Below are 20,758 nucleotides of genomic sequence, written 5' to 3' on the forward strand. Positions count from 1 at the left end.
TGTAGTGTAGTGTTAGAGTCAGCAGCATTTGTACATACATGTACATTGCTGAACTATGTTTACTTTATCAAAATAATACTAATAGAAATAAGTTCAAAATGTTGATAAAAAATATTTAATTTACATTAATTTGTTACATGTAGTTTCCTGACTCATAAAAAATGGGTAATCAGGGTTCTTCATTGCCTCTTTTTGCACAGCGCTGTGCCATGTGTTACTTTCCTTGTGCCGTGAATTAAAAACGAGCGCCACGTCTTCATTTAGTCGGCACTGTATTTCCTAATTACTCTTGTTTATTAATCACCAACATGTATACCTGTCATAAATCTATATGATTGGCGCGTGTGTTTATTCTAACGGTAATTTCAATGTTTTGATTGGTAATTTACGTGGGTTTAATGTATCGGGGAGTGAAACATCTGGGAAAACACATATCGGATCTGTCAAATTTACGATTATCATTATTGGCAAAATCAGTAAGATTTAAAAAAAAACTGGATGATTTCTACTGTTTTTTTTTTTAAATGAACAAAATTTGAAAACTTTTCATTTAATAAAATATAGAAAGTATCAAGAGTTTTATTCAAATTGATAAAGATCAATGTGATCAGAGAGGGAGGAAGACGATCTTAATTTATACAACAATGCCTTAACGATCTCTGCAATTATCAGACAGAGAAAAGCAGTTCAATTTGCCTAACTTTTATGAAAATGCGATGGATTGACTCCCAAAAGTACTAATGAATTGTTTAAAGACACAATTCGGATGAAAACGACGTTTTGCAGTATAAGTTCTTGTAGTTAAGTTATAAAGAACATGTTATATGCACCTGGTTTAATGGTATCAACAAAATGATCACACCTACCAGTGGTTTTAATTTCTCTAGAGCTGTGGACCTATGGTCAAGCCCAGGGAAGCGAGTTATAATTGAAATAGCCAATACAGACTGAAAAAATATCATTGTTGCTTTATATGTTTTAGCTTGTGTTATTAAATGCTGTATGTCACATTCAAACTTATACTTTTTTTGGCAAGTTATTTTCTGCGAGAAAGGGCATGATAAAAATTTGCCCAACCAGAGAGTGAGCCATGTGTTCATTTTGATCCATGGAGATCACTGGGTAATGTGGCACTTTGAATGGAACACAGCCTTCTGGAAGGTCATGAACATGCAAATGTATGTCCATTGTCTGCAGGCTGCATACGTATGCATCTACATGTAATTTATACACACTAATGTACATTTTAATGGTATTTTTTATAACCTGATGGTGATACACGTAAATAAATTGGCATGTTTTGAGTTACATGTACATGTTGGTTTTTTTATTTTTAGTTCATGTTTTTGTTTTTTCTGATGTGAATAATAGCATGAAAATGCATGTGGTTTAATCTTTCAACATGTTAAATGTTTTTTTTTCAATTTTTGTTGCAGAAGACAATAAAAGTATGTAGATACATGTAGCACTTGTCACAACCAAAGTGTTAAGTTCATATATATTTTTACTTGAAAATCTGTATTAAGAGGTTGCATTTGGGTAAATAGTATTATCACCGATGAGTTTAATACATGTATAATAGTTTTTCTTGAAATTTTCAGATAATTTTCATTTAAAATGTTTAATGGATGTGTAAGTATTTGGTTCAACTGTGTTAATTTTTACTGCACTTACATGAACATAATCCTTACAAAGTTTGGTTTTATGTTGTTTTTTTTTAGTAGTACTCCAGCTAAGGATCATGCAAAATGTGATTCATAGGTAAAAAGCCTACATATTTTTATTTTTGATATTTTCTTTGAAATGTCATAGTAAACAGAAACAAACATGTGGTTTTTCATATAATCTGTGCTCTTAGGAGATAAAAAATATATAGAATGCACTGTAGATTTAAAAAAATTAAGGGAGATAACTCTGTAAATGGCGCTCAAATACAATAGAATCTACTGTATTTTCAATGTCGATTATCTCCTAAGAGCAGGCAGATTTGAATGAATAATTACACATTTCATAGTATAGACCCATAAAACAACTTTATTACAAAAATAAAAATATGTAGCCTTTTTTTTGTGGTGTATCACATTTTTCATGATTCTTACAAAGACAGCTACTTAAATAATGACTTGCTAACCATTTATACAATGACTTGAATATTTGTAATTGCTCATCCATATGGTAGCAAACATAAATATCTTTATACATGTATTATCCTTCTTACATGTACAATGTATAGGACTAATTACATGTTTGGCAGCATATTAACATTAAGAGAAGGACTATAAATTAATCTAGCATTCTCATATATTGGAATAGACTATACTTAATCATTATGTGAATACCTGATACTGAAAATAACATATACACAGTTTCTATAAATAGAATGCATAAAGGACAGTGCAATCAGCATCAGATACAAACAAAAATGTAGAATCAGTATTTGACTATGATCTGAGGTGTGTAAATACATTTGTAAGGCCAAACGATATTGGTTTCCTGCCAACTTTGTTTATGTGGCCATTTTGATCTGCAAGCATCCTTAACTTCTAGATTGTTTACCCATTAGCTCAATGTTAAATGTTTTTGATATATAAGTTGATTTCCCACCTACATTTATATATTGTACCTACCTTATTTAATCTTGCTGTTAGTAAGAGACAATTTAATTTTTTTGGGCCTAATTTGTATGTTTTTATAATTGTAAACTGTCTTTAGCTATTACCCTAGAGAATATGGGGTACTGTAGGTTTTACTGTGAAAGGATGCTAATAACGTGATTTCCTGTTTAGATGGAGGATGATGGCTCATATATTCTGTGCATGTTGTAGAACTTATATTTATGCTTCTGTTGAGGTAAAAGGAAAATTTCTGTAACTTCATTACTTTATTTTATCCATTATTTGTTTATATGAAAGTCATGTTCTATTTGGAATTGAAGTGATATTGGTCACAATGTAAATGTATTGTCTGAAAGAATACCAGTAGTCAAAGATACTTGTAGAACTTTGTACATGTACTTACATGTACATTTTTACATGTACATATAATGTAGGACTCAACATGTACATTGTATATTGAACCAGAAGTGAACGTACATAATACATGTAGCTCTCTTGTCCTTGGCTTTTGTGTACATGTAAAATACATATTACAAGTATGTTGAAACAGCTTCCTTGTCCTTGACTTTTGACCTTTGAGTGACCAGGGCCCAGTTGTTCAACACTATCCATTGGATAAATTGTTAACTTGTACAGATCATGTAGATTGTACATGTATAAGACCTTTTTCAGAGTTCTAGGATTTTTCAATGTTTTAAGGTCCCAATTTCAATTTTACTTACCCCAGAGGAAAATGGAGTCCTAGAAAACTGCTTTTGTCCAGTGGATAAATCATTTGAACAACCAGTCCCTGAAACTTATTTTAAAGGAAGATTTACATAATGTATTAAGTGTTGCTTTTGTGGAAAATTTACGATTAACGATTTCACGGTCAAGTCGGAATGTTAGAAAACAAAAACTATTTCTATAGGTACATGTAATATGAATTCATACCAAACAAATCATATCATATTTTTTCCAATCTAACCTCATGATTGTTGAAGGTTTAACAGAAACTGAAATGCTGTAAAATTGAACATTGATTTGCTGTTAACCACCTCTTAACATATTTGTGGACATGTATACAGACTAGAATTTGTGAAAACATTTCCTACAGTTTTTTGTATCATGCTAGGCTTCTTACAATTAGGCTTCTTGAACAGGGTTACACTATGTTGCTACAAGATTGAAGTCATTACTATAGAAGCTTTATGGTTGTCGTCATTAACTCGTGGATCGTTACGGTGTATCCTTCTGCACCATGAAAACTGATATGTTCCATGTGTCATAGTTTACCTTTCCTCTTTTGTCTGACCTAGACTTGAATTTTTATGAGCAACTCAGCAGGTGTTTATAATGATAATAATGATTGGCCCCAATTTTGCTAGTCAGGTCTGGCAGATTACACAAATTTCGTGAACTATGACAAACTATAATGTGCATAGCACTTGGATACAGTACTTTGTCTTATAAAATAATACGGCAAAGAAATAGAAAGCCCCCTTCTGAAATTTATACACCTTTTTGACTAATATTGACTCAGCTTTGTAATGAATTTGCTGTGTTTACTTACGAACAATAGTCACATATTTAACTATTTACAATTTATTAATAACCTTATCTACAGTCTACTTGACTTTAGAAAAATATTTTGTGGAAAATTTAAATGAACTGGTCTAATCTTCTGATTGTAAGGAAATATTGTTTATCTTGTAAACATATTGATCATCCATTTAGTTTTTTATGAGGTCAGAATAATTAATAACTTTGTCATTCTTAAATACACAACAGGTTGGAAGACATAAATTGGAGGATTTTTAAAATTAACTATAGGAAGGTTGCAGCACATTCAAGTTTTGCATTCTTACAAGCCATCAACATTAGATTTTAAGCAATTATCTTTGGAACAGGCCTAAATTAAATTTCAAATAATGTTGGTTCACACTTTACCAACTCATAATGTTCATGTGCACTGAGGGAAATATTTTGGGATTCATAATCCTAAATTTGAAAAAAAAACCAAAAACAGTAGTATTTTTTCACCTAAAATAAAATGCTGAATGAGGAGAATACAATTTTTGGGTAGGGCATTTTTTTTCTCAGTAATTAAGGAATGGGCAAACATAATTTCAATTTAAGGAGGTAGACCTAAGGTAAGGGCACAATTCTTACAAATCATGGGAATGGTTGTATTCAGGCTCTTTATATCAATCTCATGTAAGCATCAAAGTAATATGGATTGATTTCATTCTATCTCAAATGAAAGCTTGAAAAGCTTTGGTGAAATTGAATATGACACAAACATATCCATGATTTTAAGAGTTATGTCCCTTTACTATCTTACCTTAACCAGAAAGAATTATTCCTCAGACTGTCAGAAGCATTTTGAGCACTGTGCTATAATTTCAGGACAGTCCTTTATTTTAAGTTATGACACTGATAAAATATTGATAAAGTTTTGTGCCACAAATAGCACCCTAAGGAGAAGTTTTAGTGCTAATATACATATATGTTCAATCATTAAGTGGACAAAATGTTATCACTAATTTTGTATGAGAAGCTAAGATGATTATCATACATGTATTGGAGGAAATTTTTTCTAGGTTTTTATTTGCCATTTTTTAAGGTCCACAGAAACAGAAAAGCAAAAACTTGTAAGTTTCAGGCCAATTATTTCACAGTTAATTCCTATATACATAATCATATCCCACAGACATGAAAATTGAATGCTAGTGTAAAATACATGTACCTCTGTTTTTGGGTTGGAGTGTACAAATCATGCAATAAAATAAAATGATGTTTTACTTTTTGTAGGTCACAGGAAATGAGATGACATCAGGAATGGGGGCAGATAGCCCCGAGGAACCTCAGCCACAGGTAAGAATTTGTAGAAATTTGGCTTTGAATGTGGACTGTTTCTAAACTGAAAAGATACATACAAATGTAGCCATAGATTAAGATTGGAAGGGGAGGGCTGGTGATTGGGGCAGTTACATGTACTTTTGTATGAATCTGAGGGAAATGGTTTTGGGATATGTAGGCTACTTCTTAGCTAAAATAGAACATAGACACCGATATAAATAAGTTGATAAAAAGTTTTGAAATGTTTTTAACCACACAACAATGATGAAAAATCAAGTGGAGATTGTTGCAGCTAGTCGAGATATGCTATTTTGGTATAAAATGTGGGCATGTTGACAATTTGGTTTCTTCCATAACAATCTTGTTCACTGGCTAAATTTTATGGAGGAGTAATAAGAAAATAAACTGATTATAAAATTATGTTTACTTGTGAGAAGATATGAGGTAAGAAAAAATGAGGCAAAATTAAAATACAATATAATAATATTGTTTTCTGCTACATATACAAATGTACCTTGCAAGAAAAAAATAGGGTAGGTAGGTATGGAAATTATTTTATTTTGCAGAAAGAATTTACATTGAGTTAATAAGGAAACAATCTAGACTTTGGATTTGAGTTTACTCAGTGTTTGAGTAAAATTGGCACAAAAAGGAGAGTAGATAAACAGACATTTTTTTTGCCTGATTTTTTTTTATAAGAATAAGATCTACATTTTTGTACATTTACCAATTTAGTCTTCAGGGTTTCAAAGATTTTTTTCCAAGATAAAGGTCCTAGACTTTCCAAGTTTTAAATTAATGGTCCACTTGAGGAAAACCAAAAGTCTTCAAAAAAGGTGTTAATGAAAGGGCCAAGGATTTCAAAGGTCTTCACTCAGAAATTTAGGGTGCCAGACCTTGGACTGACACTACATTATTTTTGAATTAAAACCTTTAGATTTTGGAAAAGTGCCATGTATGATATTGGTTTTCATATAGTCCTTGTTTTTTGGGTCTGGAGGGGGTGGAGCAGTTAAAATTGTAATTATGGAGCACATTGTATGAACATGTATATATACATGTACACCATAGCATGTTATTGGTACATGTACCTCTGACTATGCATATATTCATATTACACCATTCATATATGTTTTTTGTTTAAACCATGTAATAGTAGTATTTTGATCTTAATAGTGGTAGAAAAAACTTCTTTGCATAGTCTATTTACATGAATAAAGATATGATTTTAATTTAATTCATGCAGTTTACTTGAACTTTGTCCTCATATTAGTAATAACTGCTTAGGAAGATTATATACATTTGTATTAAGACACCAAATTAATGCCATGATACAAAGTCTGCATTGAAGTGATGACTCTGTAGGGTAGATTAAATATAAAAGAAACATGATATGATCTTTAAATCAAAAATCAACTAGATCAGACCAGAAACCTATCTGATCTTAATGTTTTAAGAGATATTCGAGGGAGACAACATACAAATGTTTTATTATATTGGGAAACATTGGGCAGGCTTTTGACACCTATATCACATATGATCTTCCGTCCAAGTTTTGTTTGTGCGCAAAAAATTGTCTGTATTAGGTTACGTAAGAGCCGTTTTGGCTGCCGTTCAAATGTTCGTACCTTGTGTACGTGTGCCATGCAGATATTTAATCATGTACTATATTTGACTCTCTATATGAATTGTTTAAATATTTTTATTTAGTTTGATTTGGATCATAGAAAAAATATTGTCTGTATCTAAGTTAATTGTTAGCATAAAATTTTAGGTTTTCACAGGAAAATTCCAAATAGAAATTTACTTGCTCATATTTAAAGTCATATTTATAAACTTAGCAAATTCATTAAAAAATACTAGTTTTCTTCTCGCAAAAGGCAAAGTGCAATTCTTGAACATTGCATGAGTGAAGTTAATGCTGCAGCATGGAGTGAAATTTACTTGCAAGAGAGGAAGGTCCTGGGCCTTTGTAAATGAAACTTCAAAGGTCCTTGTTGAAATTGATGTTCTCTGAGCTTGTACCACCACTAATTTGAACCCATGATGCTTGCTGCTACCCTGGTAATATGAGAACATGACCATATGAATCTTTTTTTGGTATCAGTCTGTGCCAAAAACTTTTTCAGCTATTGTACATATAGCCCAATGCATGATTTTTTTAAAATAATATTCCTTAAAAGAGGTCAGCAAATTTTTGATGAACCTCCACTATTATGATACAGTTTTAACTAGACTCAGGCATAGGGCTTGTGGTTAATGGCACACACTGTGACGTATACATGTATACCGGAATACAGATACAAATGTACATTGGATTAAAAAATGAAGTGGCCTAAAGTGTACAAGGCTGTGTAAATTTGTACTATTTTATGACTGGGTATTACATGTGTTGAGTATATAATTAGTTTCTGAATTATAATTACAGTGAAAACTTGTCTAAAGCAACCCTATTGGTTCAGTTTAGACAGGTTTTTGGTTTACCAAGGTTAAATTATAACAAACATTTGAAATGGTAGAAAAGGACTTCTAAAAATGTCTGGTAAATACAGGTTTTTGTCTGTACTTCAGTCTGTATACCTGTTCATCTTTGAAGCACATTTGATCAACCAGCCAATAGATTCTGATGAAACTTGGTGGTGAATCATGTGTATATGTTTATAAAGGGAAATAATTATTGTTTATGTTTTTTATGCTTGCAAGGAAAGATAATTGCACACAGACTTCAATGTTTTCCTGTTCAGGGTCTAAATGGGAGGGGGATACTCACACATTGATAATTTCAGTTTTTGGTGTTTATAAAAATATATATATATTGCTTTGTAGGCATCAGTGTTAGTTGGTCAATTTAATTTTAATATCTATTTTATTGTAGATGGAGAATGGGGGGATTGATGCTGTCCCTGAATTCCAGCAGGAGTTGGAGGGTGTGACTCAAATGCATGTGGCTGCTGTGAATGGTGATAAGGCCCTACTTGCCAAACAGATTGTCTGTAAGTTTGAAATACAATGTAATTAAAGGTGCAAAATATATAACTATTGGCTTCTCCTTCATGGAGAGGAAAAATATCCTTTGAGAAAAAAATGTTGTGTTTGCAAATTTTAATTACTGGTAATAAATCAGTCACATTTTTTCCTCAATAATAAAAACATCACAATAATTTCCTAATTTACACTATCTAGCCCTGACTAAGAAATTTTTTAGCCGATTGTATGTTGTTAACAAAATTTAGTTATGTGATGTACATCTACTAAATAAAATGTTTGAGTGCTGGTTCATTAATGTAAAACCTGTTTAAATTTAACCCTGAATAATCCCCAAAAAAATGTGTAAATTGATTACTCTTGAAGTCCCTTTACGTCAATTTAAATCTGCTTTAAACCTTGGTAAACCAAACACCTCAGACCTGTCTAAACCAGACACCTCAGACCTGGTAAACATAAAACCTCAGACCTGTCTAAACCAAACACCACAGGCCTGGTAAACCAAACACCTCAGACTTGTCTAAACAAACACCTTAGACCTGGTAAACCAAACACCTCAGACATGGTAAATCAAACATCTCAGACCTGGTAAACCAAACACCTCAGACATGGTAAACCAAACACCTCAGACCTGGTAAACCAAACACATCAGACCTGTCTAAACCAAACACCTCAGACCTGGTAAACCAAACACCTCAGACTTGTTTAAACCAAACACCTCAGACCTGGTAAACCGAACACCTCAGACCTGGTAAACCAAACACCTCAGAACTGTCTAAACAGAACCAATTTTAAAGTCCAAAAGAGATTCTGTTTTTTACAGGTTTCACTGTAAAATATAATGTATACATGTGAATCTGTTGCACAATATTTGAAATATATAACAAACAATGATTTTATCCAAAAAAAATGTGTGTATCTGTTATTTTCTTGCACTGAATTTGGAGAAAATACCTGGTACTTATTTTACAGGCAAAAGATAAAATTTCATTGCACATGTGTCATAAAATTTCACTGTTTATGTGTAGTTAAGTTTCTTAGGGCATGTGTAGTAAAATATCATCACATATATGTGTGGTAAAGCTCTATTGCATATACATGTATAAACATGTGTAATTATATTTCATTGTATATGTGTCATTAAATGTCATTGTACATCTGTAGCAAAATTTCATTTTACATATGTTGTAAAATTTCATTGTACATGTGTTGTAAAATTTCATTGCATATGTATGGTAAAATTTCATCATACATGGGTTGTTAAACATCATTGTACATATGCCAAAAAAATTTTTCCTGAGGTTCCCATTACCTAGCGAGCATATATATTACTTAAAATACATTTCACCAAGCCCCAGTGAATCAATAAGACAATGTGATACAAGAGAATTTGCTTTAGTCAATCATGTATTAATTTTACTGTAATAAATTTGGTAAGGGGTAAAGGTATAGAAATTCAATTTCATGAATTTATAATACAGTCACCTTTCAGTTAGCAGGCTGATTTTATTTTGTCCACAATATTTACTTACATATGTAGCTTATAGGAAAAGTAACATTTGTCTCAATAAAAGAAAATAAACATCTAAAAATGCCTGCTTATATTTTGTGCATGTAAGTAACATAATACATGTATAATTTAAAAAAAAAGGGTTATTGAATGATGCATGTGCGTGTTTACTTCTCTCTGACCACTTCCCACTTCTCCATAGTGTCTCTCTGAAAGAGAAGTCACTTCTTCCTGTTTTTCTCAAGTCGACGAGCCCTTGTGTAGTAAAATTTAACTGTGAATGTAGCGTAAATTGTCATTGTTTATGAATCATTATGCCTTCTTTTTGCAGCAAGTACTCAGGACCTAGATACAGGGGACCAGTTTGGTCGGTCACCTTTGATGTTTTGTGTCCTCGCAGACAGACTTGACTGTGCTGAGTTATTATTACGAGCTGGAACACAAGTCAACAAATCAGATAAAGGGGGCCGGACAGCATTACACTGGGCTGCTCATAAGGTAATGCATATAGATACCCTACTGGTGCACCTGGTCCATGCTCCCAGTTTTTAATGGAGTCTGAGTTGCTCATTTACTTTTGTTACTTTGTATGTATTATTTTAGTTATTTTATGTTCTTTGTTGTGTATGTCTGTTTTCCATGTCTGGTCTTTGTCCCAGGATTATATTCTTTTGATTACCGCTATAACCTTGGTTCCCTTGATTACTCTTTTGATTATTTTACCCTTCCTGAGTGCCTGAACTGACATTAATTTTGGTTACGTGGGTTTCCATACTGTTTCTTTTTTCTGTGTGTACTTTTAAGGTGTTTTATGTTGCATGCTTTGTTCATCTTTTGTTGCCCTTTTGGTGTTCTTGTCACTGTTTTGTCCATGGATTTCCCTTTGTTTGAATCTACAAACAGAATTGTTTTTTTTTTCTTTAACAAGATCCATTTTCTCCCTCCAGCTGTTGGCTGTAGTTTCTACAGTGAAATCTGTCTTATTTTTAAGTTCTTTTTCAGACTAGAAGATATGTCCAGTTAATGGAGATGTATAGTTGTAACTTGTATCCCTAAATCACAGAGATACATTCTTTGTATTGCACATGATTGAATTTGGCTTCCTATTTCAACATTTAAGGTTTTGAGAACTTCTTGTATATTATTAATTTTTAGATTGAGATCTTCCCACACAAGTATATATATTTGAATTTAATGCTGCTGGTGAAGGGTTACTCCTTGAAGCATCTGTACAGCATATCGAAATTTACAATATCAATATGATTGCATGCAATTTCTTTCCACCATGTGTTGCATTGGGTTTTTGAAGGGACTTCAAAAGATGTATGGTTAAGATAGAGTTTTAGTTCATTTAGGTAAATTTAGACAGGTTCTTGGTTTCCTCCGGTCAGTTAAGACGGGTTTTCAGTTCATTCAGATCAGTGTATACAGGTTTATAGTTTAATTAGGTCAGTCAAGACAGGTTTCCAATTCATTCAGGTCGGTTGAGTCCGTCAGTTAAGACAGGTTTTCAGTTCATTCACGTCAATTTAGACAGGATCTTGGTTTACTCTGGTCAGATATGACAGGTTTTCAGTTCATTCACGTCAATTTAGACAGGTTCTTGGTTTACTCCAGTCAGTTTAGACAGGTTTTCGGTTCATTCAGGTCAGTTTAGACAGGTTCCTTGTTTACTTAGGTCAGTAAAGACAGGTTTTCAGTTCATTCAGGTCAGTTAAGACAGGCTATTGGTTTACCCTGATCAGTTTAGACAGGTTCTTGGTTTACTCCGGTGAGTTAAGACAGATTTTCAGTTCATTCAGGTCGGTTTAGACAGGTTCTTGGTTTACTCTGGTCAGTAAAAACAGGTTATCAGTTTACTCTGGTCAGTAAAAACAGGTTATCAGTTTATTCAGGTCAATTTAGACAGGTTCTTGGTTTACTCCGGTTAATTTAGACAGGTTTTCAATTCATTCAGGTCAGTTTAGACAAGTTCTTGGTTTACTCAGGTCAGTTTAGACAGGTTCTTGGTTTACTCAGGTCAGTAAAGACAGGTTTTCAGTTCATTCAGATCAGTGTATACAGGTTCTTGGTTTACTTAGGTCAGTAAAGACAGGTTTTCAGTTCATTCAGGTCAATTTAGACAGGTTCTTGGTTTACTCCGGTCAGTTTAGACAGGTTTTCGGTTCATTCAGGACCGTTTAGTCAGGTTCTTGGTTTACTTAGGTCAGTAAAGACAGGTTATCAGTTCATGTAAGCCAGTTCATTTAGGTTTCTTTGTACTTAATATTAGGTTTTCTGTTTTTATTTGTTTTACATAATTTTTATTATATAGATAGCAGTGATGTACTAAATGTTTCCTGTGTAAAAATTTTCGATAAATCACACTGTGAAATAAATTTGGTAATTTCACTCTCGGACTCTCTCTGGCCAAAATGTCACAAAACATGTATATCGGCTATTTACAAAATTTGAATTACATGTTGTAAATAGCAACAAATAAGAGAGAGAATCTATATAGTAGATAGGGTTTATAATCAATAACCAAAATATAATCACTCGAGCAAAGAATATATTAAGATTTAAATTGTGCATGGAACATGTTCCACACATTCATTAAATCAAGGTGTTCTTCGGCACTTATGATCATTTTGATTATTCACTCTTTCCAATAACTTATCCTATTTTTATACTACATGGTAGTTACAGAAACTAAAAAGAGTAGTTACAGAAACTAAAAAGAAAGGGTAATGGCACTGGACGCTCATTTGACTATAGTACTGTGCTATTTTTCTTTTAGAAGGATTTTCAAGATTCTGTCTGCCAGCCTCAAGCAATCATAGCAATGTCTTCAGTGTTTTAGGATTTTTCAAAAATTGAGGTTTCCTCAGGAAAAATGAGTATAAAATCAACTTTCCCTCAGCCAATGACTGCTTTTCTAACAAAACAAATCCTTACAGCATACGAAGTTTTCCACTTGCCACGGGAAAGTGTAACTAAGTACCTAACTTTCCCCGACCCAAGTTTCACTTGCTCCGGGGAACAGGAAGTAGGAATCCTAGAACACTGGTCTTATATTCCCTTGCGTTAACCACCATCAAGTTACACTTTGGGTAGAAATAAATTCTATTCAACTTCAAGGTAGAAATGATATACCTTAAAAGTTAAGCACTGATCTGCAGAGTGCTATCATTATGCACACATGCTGAAGTGGGGTAAAGACGGCCATCAGTTTACTTAGTCCTTTAAAATTTTTTCTTTTTTTTGTCACCAGGGCAACAACCGTCTGTTAAAGTTATTGTTATCAAAAGGTGCAGATATTAAACAGAAGGACAACGAAGGTCAAACAGTTCTCCACTTGTGTACACGACACAAATCAACGAAATGTATGAACTTGTTACTACGGCAACTGTCTCCAGGGGAAATAGATGACCAGGATAAGAAAAAAGTTAGAGATAGATATATTTGACATTATTGTGTACTTTTGTGGAAGTAATTGAATAATGGAAAACACAGGTTGTGTTTTTACTTTCACTGTCTTTTTTCTTACTCTAGAGCAAATAGTCTGACTTTTCATAAACAAAGTATTTAGGGCTCCTTTTGCTATCGCATATGCAATTTTGCCAGCGAAACTTTTAAACTTTTTGCCACTTTCCCTTTTTTCCACTTTCTGTTAAAATCTATTTAAGGATAAATTTACAAAATGATTTAAGAAATTTAACCCTGGAAGTGGAAAAATGAATTTTTGTTAAGACAATTTTCGTAAATTCCAGAGCATTCGGTTACTTTATGATTATCCTTTTGATGATGAGTAATAAAAACGACTAGATACCAGTAATTACATATTAGAGAGTCTTGTATGTGAAAACTTTTACACATATATTGGACGTATTCTATATCAATTCTTGTAAATTTATTGCAGAAAAGTGTAGCATTTAGATGGTTCCACTCACAGACCTGAGTTTCTTTCGCTTTAATGCAGAATTCCACTTTTTCAAATCCGGAATTTACTGTTCTGATTCTTTTTTTTTTTTTTAAGTATATTTACTTCTGATTTTGCCAATTTGCCTTGTAAAATCAGGTGTGCACTCATCTGGAGGTATGAATTAAGTTTCTAATCTACACAGCTCACATCATGCAAAAACACATTTGTCATACTGAAGTTTTAGGCTTAGCCTGTTATCCAATCCATTTGATTAATTTGTATTCAATAAAAATATGTGAAATTAATTTGAAATTGAAAGTGAATTGTCAGTATAAAGATTTCTGTGATTATTGTAGAGAACAGCACTTCATTGGGCAGCTTCCTATGGTAATGTGGAGCATGTCAGACTCCTCATTAAACAGGTAAGAGTAATTAAGCTTGGCCCAAACAGGTAAGAATAATCAAGCTTGGCCTTCATAAGCTATCTTAAGAATTAGTCTGAAATATAAGAAATATTCTTTTCTGCCCCTCAAAAAAATTATTTTGATTTTTTGTCCAGTTTAGGTCAATTTCTTTGAAATTGACTGTATTTTTTGCTAAAATTGATAAAAAATAAAATTCACATGGTCACTTGAAGTTTTTGAAAAAAGTTGGATGAGAATCTAGGAATTTGTCTATTGTAGCAACAAGGAATTTCCTCAAAACATCAGTTTCAAGTAGTCTGCTTGGTCATATTTTAGCTGAGAAATGATTTTAGGAAAATGTCAATTAGAGATTTTTCTAAATGAAATTAGGCCTGGAAATTAAGAAAGTATAATGTTACAGTCTTCACGGTTAAGTAGTATCCGAGGCCAAAGGCTTGTCAAAATGGAGGTGGACCTGTAAAATTAACTACTACAGGCCATCAGTCATTATATAGAAATTTCTTAAAAATCTAATTCGGGCCTGTGAACTGGAAAGTTAGTTGTGAAGACTGATGTTTTATTGGATATGACAAAATAAAAACCAAAGTTACATTGTACTTGATAAAAAACATAGTATACAGAAATTTTAAAGCATCAGAATTATGAATAGAATGTAAATAATATGTTCCCTCAATACTTTATTTGAGAAACATATAAGATCAGTTTTAACAAAGCCCTTAAAAACATGGAATTCTGTATACAAAGAAATTGGAATAAGACATTTTTTAATCAAATTAAAGGACCCGTAAAGAGCATGTGAATTGTTTACACAGGGCATACAAAATGAACATACCTGTTACACAATAAAAACAAATTACAGATTGTTTATTTAGCCCAATAAATACAGAAAAGTTAAAAAAAAGTAATAAAAAGGACAATGCTGAATAAACAAATTGTCAAATCAATATATATTGTCAATATGATATTATTCAGAATCACTAAAGTTTACTGAACATATGATATTAGGCTTTTCTAATAATGTTGGTACTAAAATAATATTTGACTTTGTTGATGATACACGGCTATGTTGTTCTATGTCTTGACCTACAGGTCAATATGCAGGACATCCTATAACATATGCTGTGTGTCAGATTTTTTAAGTACAATCACTTCTTAACTGCATAAATATGTCACTTTGGAGAGAACAGTTTAAGTTTCAGTATTTGTAAGAATCAGGCAATATTGGAATTAGCAGAAACATGCATGTCAAATCCCCACCGATCGGACAGTATAATTTCACTCAAGGAAGCTTTCACAATTTGAAAAGACCATTATTTGATCTGCATCTCTGGGTTTGCTTGTAAATTTTTCAGTAGAATGTTAGAAAAAGGAGGGTTTTTGACAGAGTTATCTACCTTTTAATGTTCATTTACAGTGCATTTCAATGAAATTATATCTCAATCCACCAACATGATATGGAAAATTGTGCTTTTTTCACTTGATACTGATTGTGTAAATAGTCAAATTGCATTATCGTAATGATGGGTTTTTTTCATACTGTGTTTCACCCACTGCTTGATATATATATATATATATATATATATGTAGGCTACAGTGAAACAGGTCTTAACCAAATCTTTTTTTACTGAGAAATTTGTTTGGATTTGCCAGGTATATGTTTATACATGTACCTATAGTATTAATAATGACATTAGGGAATATTAATTATGTCAGAGACACTAGGGAATTTTAATTATGTCAATGACATTAGGGAATTATATTTACATTAATGACTTTAGGAAATTTGATTTGAATTATTTCAGTGACATGATGATATTTCATTGATGTCAAGGACATTTGGGACTTTTTTATGTTAATGACCTTAGGGAATTTGATTGTGTCAATGACATTAAGGATTTTTATTATGTTAATGACATTAGAGAATTTTAATTATGTCAGTGACATTAGGGAATTTTAACTGTCAGTGGCATTTGGGAATTTTAATTATACCATCGTAATTATGTCAGTGACACTAGGGAATTTGATAATGTCAATGACAATAGGGAATTATATTTACATTAATGACTTTAGAGAATTTGATTTATGTGAGTGAGATAAAGGAATTTGAATTATTTTAGTGATATGATGATATTTCACTGATGTCAAGGACATTTGGGACTTTTTTATGTTAATGACCTTAGTGAATTTGATTGTGTCAATAACATTAAGGAATTTTTATTATGTAAATGATTTAAAGGAATTTTTATTATGTCAATGACATTAGAGAATTTTAATTATGTCAGTGACATTAGGGAATTTTAACTGTCAGTGACATTTGGGAATTTTAATTATACCATCATGATTATGTCAGTGACACTAGGGAATTTGATAATGTCAATGACATTAGGGAATTTTATTTACAATGTATGTCAAGGACATTAGGGGATTTTAATTATATCATCTTAATTATGTCAGTGACACTAGGGAATTTTGATTATATCAATGACATTAGGGAATTTTAATTATATCATTTTAATTATGTCAGTGACATTAGAAAATTTTTATAATGTCAGTGACATTAGAAAATTTTTATAATGTCAGTGACATTAGGGAATTTTGATAATGTCTAGTTTAGACAAATGGTGGATTTAATATCTGCTGCATGCAGGTTTTGGGTTTATTTGATGTATTGTTGACCCTTGCCATACAGTTTTGTGAAAGTGGGGGGTGCTATAGAATTTGGCTTTCAATCAGTTTGTCTGTCTGTCTCTCTCTCTGAAAAATGGTTTATTTTGGATAATTTTTGAAAGTTTTTGTGTTTTTTCATTTTGGGGTAATGAAGACACTTATTCACTCTATATCAGTAGGTCAAAATTTAAGCTAACATGCACTTTAAGGAATTCAATTTTTTGATTTGATGTGGGGACCTGGAGCTCTGCATTTTTTTTTATATTACATGTTTATCAATTATTTTTCTATTGATTTAAAATTAAAAAAAACTACCTCATTCTGGTCTTGAAGGTACTTTTCTACAATACAGAGATGTGATTTTTCTATGTATTAGCTGGTTTCAGCTTTAACAAATATGTATTTTACCTTTCCATTTTTTTTATTTTAGTGTTTATTTACGTCCAAAGGAGTAAGTCCAGTACGGGCAAAATTTGGCCTGAAAATCAAAGTCTACCTGACAAAAATGGGTCCTTACCAAACTTTCTTCTTTGCCAATTTTCACTCTTTATCACATCTCCCAAATAATATGAAGTTCAATGTTTGTATAGGGTTTATTTAAAAATATTCATAAATTTGCTAGTAACACTTTATTTGTATTTGCAGGACTCTAATATAGGCATTCCTGACATAGAAGGGAAAACCCCTTTACACTGGGCTGCTAGTTGTATGGAACCTGATGCTCCAAGCTGTGTCAAATTAATATTGGTAAGTCCTAACCCCTTCCTTAAACTGGCCTGTTAATTATATGTGCTCCCAGCTTTGCCAAACTTAATTTGATAAGTTATAAACCCTTCTCTGCCCTGCTTGTTGTTTGTCTCATACCACCCATTTGGGACGCCAGTTTTATGTAACCCGATGCTCCCATATGGGTCAAATTAATATAGGTAAGTTATTTTTTGAACTTGTAAGCATATTCCTAATCTCTGCCAAATTATATCTGAAAATTATTTGTAACTTTATTGACTGTACATAATTATTATTTCCATAAGTGTTATTTTTTGTGGTTCTTCTGTAAAAGAAAGCATATACACGTACCGGTACTGGTACTCGTTAATAAATACAGACTTTAACTTCTTCGAAGTTTTACTTGATGATGTTTACTTGGATCTTTTCAGGAGACAACACCAACGGTGATTAACTGGCCTGACTATGAGGGTCGGACTGCATTACATTTAGCTGTTGCTGATGGAAACGAGGCTATTGTTAAAGTGCTAGTATGTACTAGATTTATTGTAATACTCCCATTCTAAGCCATTCTGAGTTTTTTTTACAGATTTCATGGGGGAAACTGATTTTCCTTCAACCTATTCTTGATCTTAATTATTTCTCTACTCTCTATGGTAAAATTTAGATTTTAACATACTCTCTGAAGCTTGCATGTTGGAAGTCAAAATTTTCCAATCTTTAGTGAGGATATGATTTAAACCACTCATTACAGAAAGTGATTCTATATGTACAACTGTCATTTTAGTGTTGCTATGCACCAATAAATTATGCTCAGTTCTGTTATCAGTGCACACATACATTTAACTGTTTCCTTCAATTTTTCTTGACGAATTGCGTGGAATTAAAAAGTTTGGAACAGAGGCTTATCCTGTTTATGAATATTTAAAGATCATCAAGTTGTTATTCTAAATAAATACTCCAGGTGCAAATTCTCGAGGGGAAAGGGGAAAGGGGAAACCCAGCATATATTCCCCCTAATACATGTATCGGGAAAAAAAATTGGGCATGAAGTCTTGATTTTTTACAGCCAACCCCCCTTCTCCCCACAAAAAAAACCACTCTTTTCTTCTATTAACCCCCAACCTGAAATCCTTGATCCATTCCTGTACTCTGGGTTTTGTATTCTTATAAATTGCTAAATCTGTATTTAGTATATGTATGTATGTTAAGGTTTCTGTGTTCATATCTATATGCATTATAACTTTTTCAGATATCAGTGGAGAATCGTAACATATCAGCTTTAGACAATATGTTTAGGACTCCTCTTCACTGGGCTGCTGTATTAGGTATGAATATATACAATGTATTTCTGAACTGGGTATTAACAAGTTTTTTTAATTGTGTTTCATTTTAAACTTCTTTCATATGATACTGTGAAAATACTATTGTTCGTGGGATATCAATATTCATGGTTTTCATAGATAGGTCAAACCACGAAAATTTTGTTCCCAAGTATAGGAGATTCACATTGATGTGTATACTGAAAACTTCAAAACCACGAATTCAAGAATCCACAAACTTGTGTTTCTTCCTTGATCCACGAAAATTGGTATCCACTAATAAAAGTACTTTCACAGTAGTAATTAAGATAACTGAATTTGTACATTTTTTTTTAAGCATTCTTGTACAATGTCTGTAGATTCAAATTTCTTTTACTACACCTAACATTTAAGATACGTAAAAAAGGGGGCATTTCAGAAGTCAACTACACTTTGCTGTAGCATTAGGACAGAACTCTGATGAGGTATCATTTCATCAAATTCAAAAAACCATGTTGTCAAAAATGAAATTAAATTGAAAAATGACATAAAAAATTATACACTTTTACACAAAGTTTAGAAATACATTGATTTTCCTAGAACTTCATATTTATAGTTAGACCGATCTTAAATATATTTATGATATCTGTACTCTGTATGTATTCAATATGAGGCCAAATAAAATGATAGTCTTACAAATGTATTTCCTGTTAACGGGTAGGTAGGTTGGTAAAATTATCTTATTTTTCTAGAACATTTTACAATTGAGTTAAAGGGGAAATAAGACTTTAACAGTGCTTGAGTCAAAATAGCCATAACCTGTTTGTAAATAAGACATAATTGCAATACATGTTTTTCATATAGTTTTAAAACACCTGAAAAAAACATGATTATCATATGTTTAGGACCACCATGAAAAACATATACATCTGACTTATAAATAAACACATGAAAAACATTTATATAAAAATCATATAGTATTTTATATGTTTTAAATAGGATAGAGAGAATAGTTTTCATACAGTTTTCGAAAACTTTTGATTTTGTGTATTTTTATAGGCACAAAAACGTATTTATACCTTACTGGTCCCAAATTTTTGTTTCCATATATTTTAAAACACATGAAAGCATATTTTGCAATATTTCCTGTGTAGGCACATGTATGTACGGTGGCAGGAAACAAACATATTTTTTTTGGTGCCTTATACAGCATGTCAATATCCAGCTATCATTTTAACTTTTTCACAAATCAAAGACAGTCTTTGCCAAATTTTTAAAAAGCAGTATATGCAAATAATTTTTTACTTTTACTTGTTAGAAGTCAATACATGTAATCAACAATTTGAATTATCTTTTAGGTCATTCAGGGATCGTGACCTTGTTATTAGACAATGGTGGTGACTATACATCTGCGGATGCCAATGGAGCCACGCCCCTTCATTATGCAGCTCAAAATAACCATGCTGTAAGTCTATTCTTATCAGGCCCTAACACTACCTAGATGTAGCTCTTTTTTTAGTATTATATCATAATTTTGAATTTCTGAAAAAAATAAGATATTTTAGGTAGTTAATAAAGTTGACAAAAAAGTTTTGATTTGATCAACTTTTTATTTGTATGATTTTAAGGTGAACCTGTAATGAAAACTTTTTATTGCAAAATAATTTGATATTATAGTAATAATGTATAGCCTTTTCCATATTGGTCCTGTAACATGCTGGAGGTATTAATAATGGCCAACGATGACTGTAATGGACCGAGGCCATTATTAATACCAAGGGCAT

At 32.0% G+C, this 20,758-nt stretch overlaps 1 protein-coding gene across 4 annotated transcripts in view; it reads left to right on the forward strand.

Moving 5' to 3' along the window:
* LOC148599667 (uncharacterized) overlaps nt 1–20,758 on the forward strand; it is a 77,170-nt gene that overhangs the window by 763 nt on the left and 55,649 nt on the right. Inside the window, exons 2-11 of one of the 4 annotated variants that reach the window (XM_088557124.1) lie at nt 1,602–1,632; nt 5,409–5,471; nt 8,332–8,449; nt 10,283–10,449; nt 13,205–13,378; nt 14,212–14,277; nt 17,593–17,694; nt 18,105–18,203; nt 18,926–19,001; nt 20,333–20,439. In XM_088557124.1, coding sequence (XP_088413250.1) covers nt 1,618–1,632; nt 5,409–5,471; nt 8,332–8,449; nt 10,283–10,449; nt 13,205–13,378; nt 14,212–14,277; nt 17,593–17,694; nt 18,105–18,203; nt 18,926–19,001; nt 20,333–20,439 — 987 coding nt within the window. In that variant the 5' untranslated portion in view covers nt 1,602–1,617. Of the gene's footprint in view, nt 1–1,601; nt 1,633–2,756; nt 2,851–5,408; nt 5,472–8,331; nt 8,450–10,282; nt 10,450–13,204; nt 13,379–14,211; nt 14,278–17,592; nt 17,695–18,104; nt 18,204–18,925; nt 19,002–20,332; nt 20,440–20,758 lie in introns of those variants that run through there. The other 3 variants (XM_088557122.1, XM_088557125.1, XM_088557123.1) reach the window with 3 other exon arrangements.

The sequence above is a fragment of the Perna viridis genome, chromosome 13, assembly GCF_037379345.1.
Source record: "Perna viridis isolate PV_CMFRI_1.1 ecotype Kerala chromosome 13, ASM3737934v1, whole genome shotgun sequence".
Classification (NCBI taxonomy): Eukaryota; Metazoa; Mollusca; class Bivalvia; order Mytilida; family Mytilidae; genus Perna; species Perna viridis.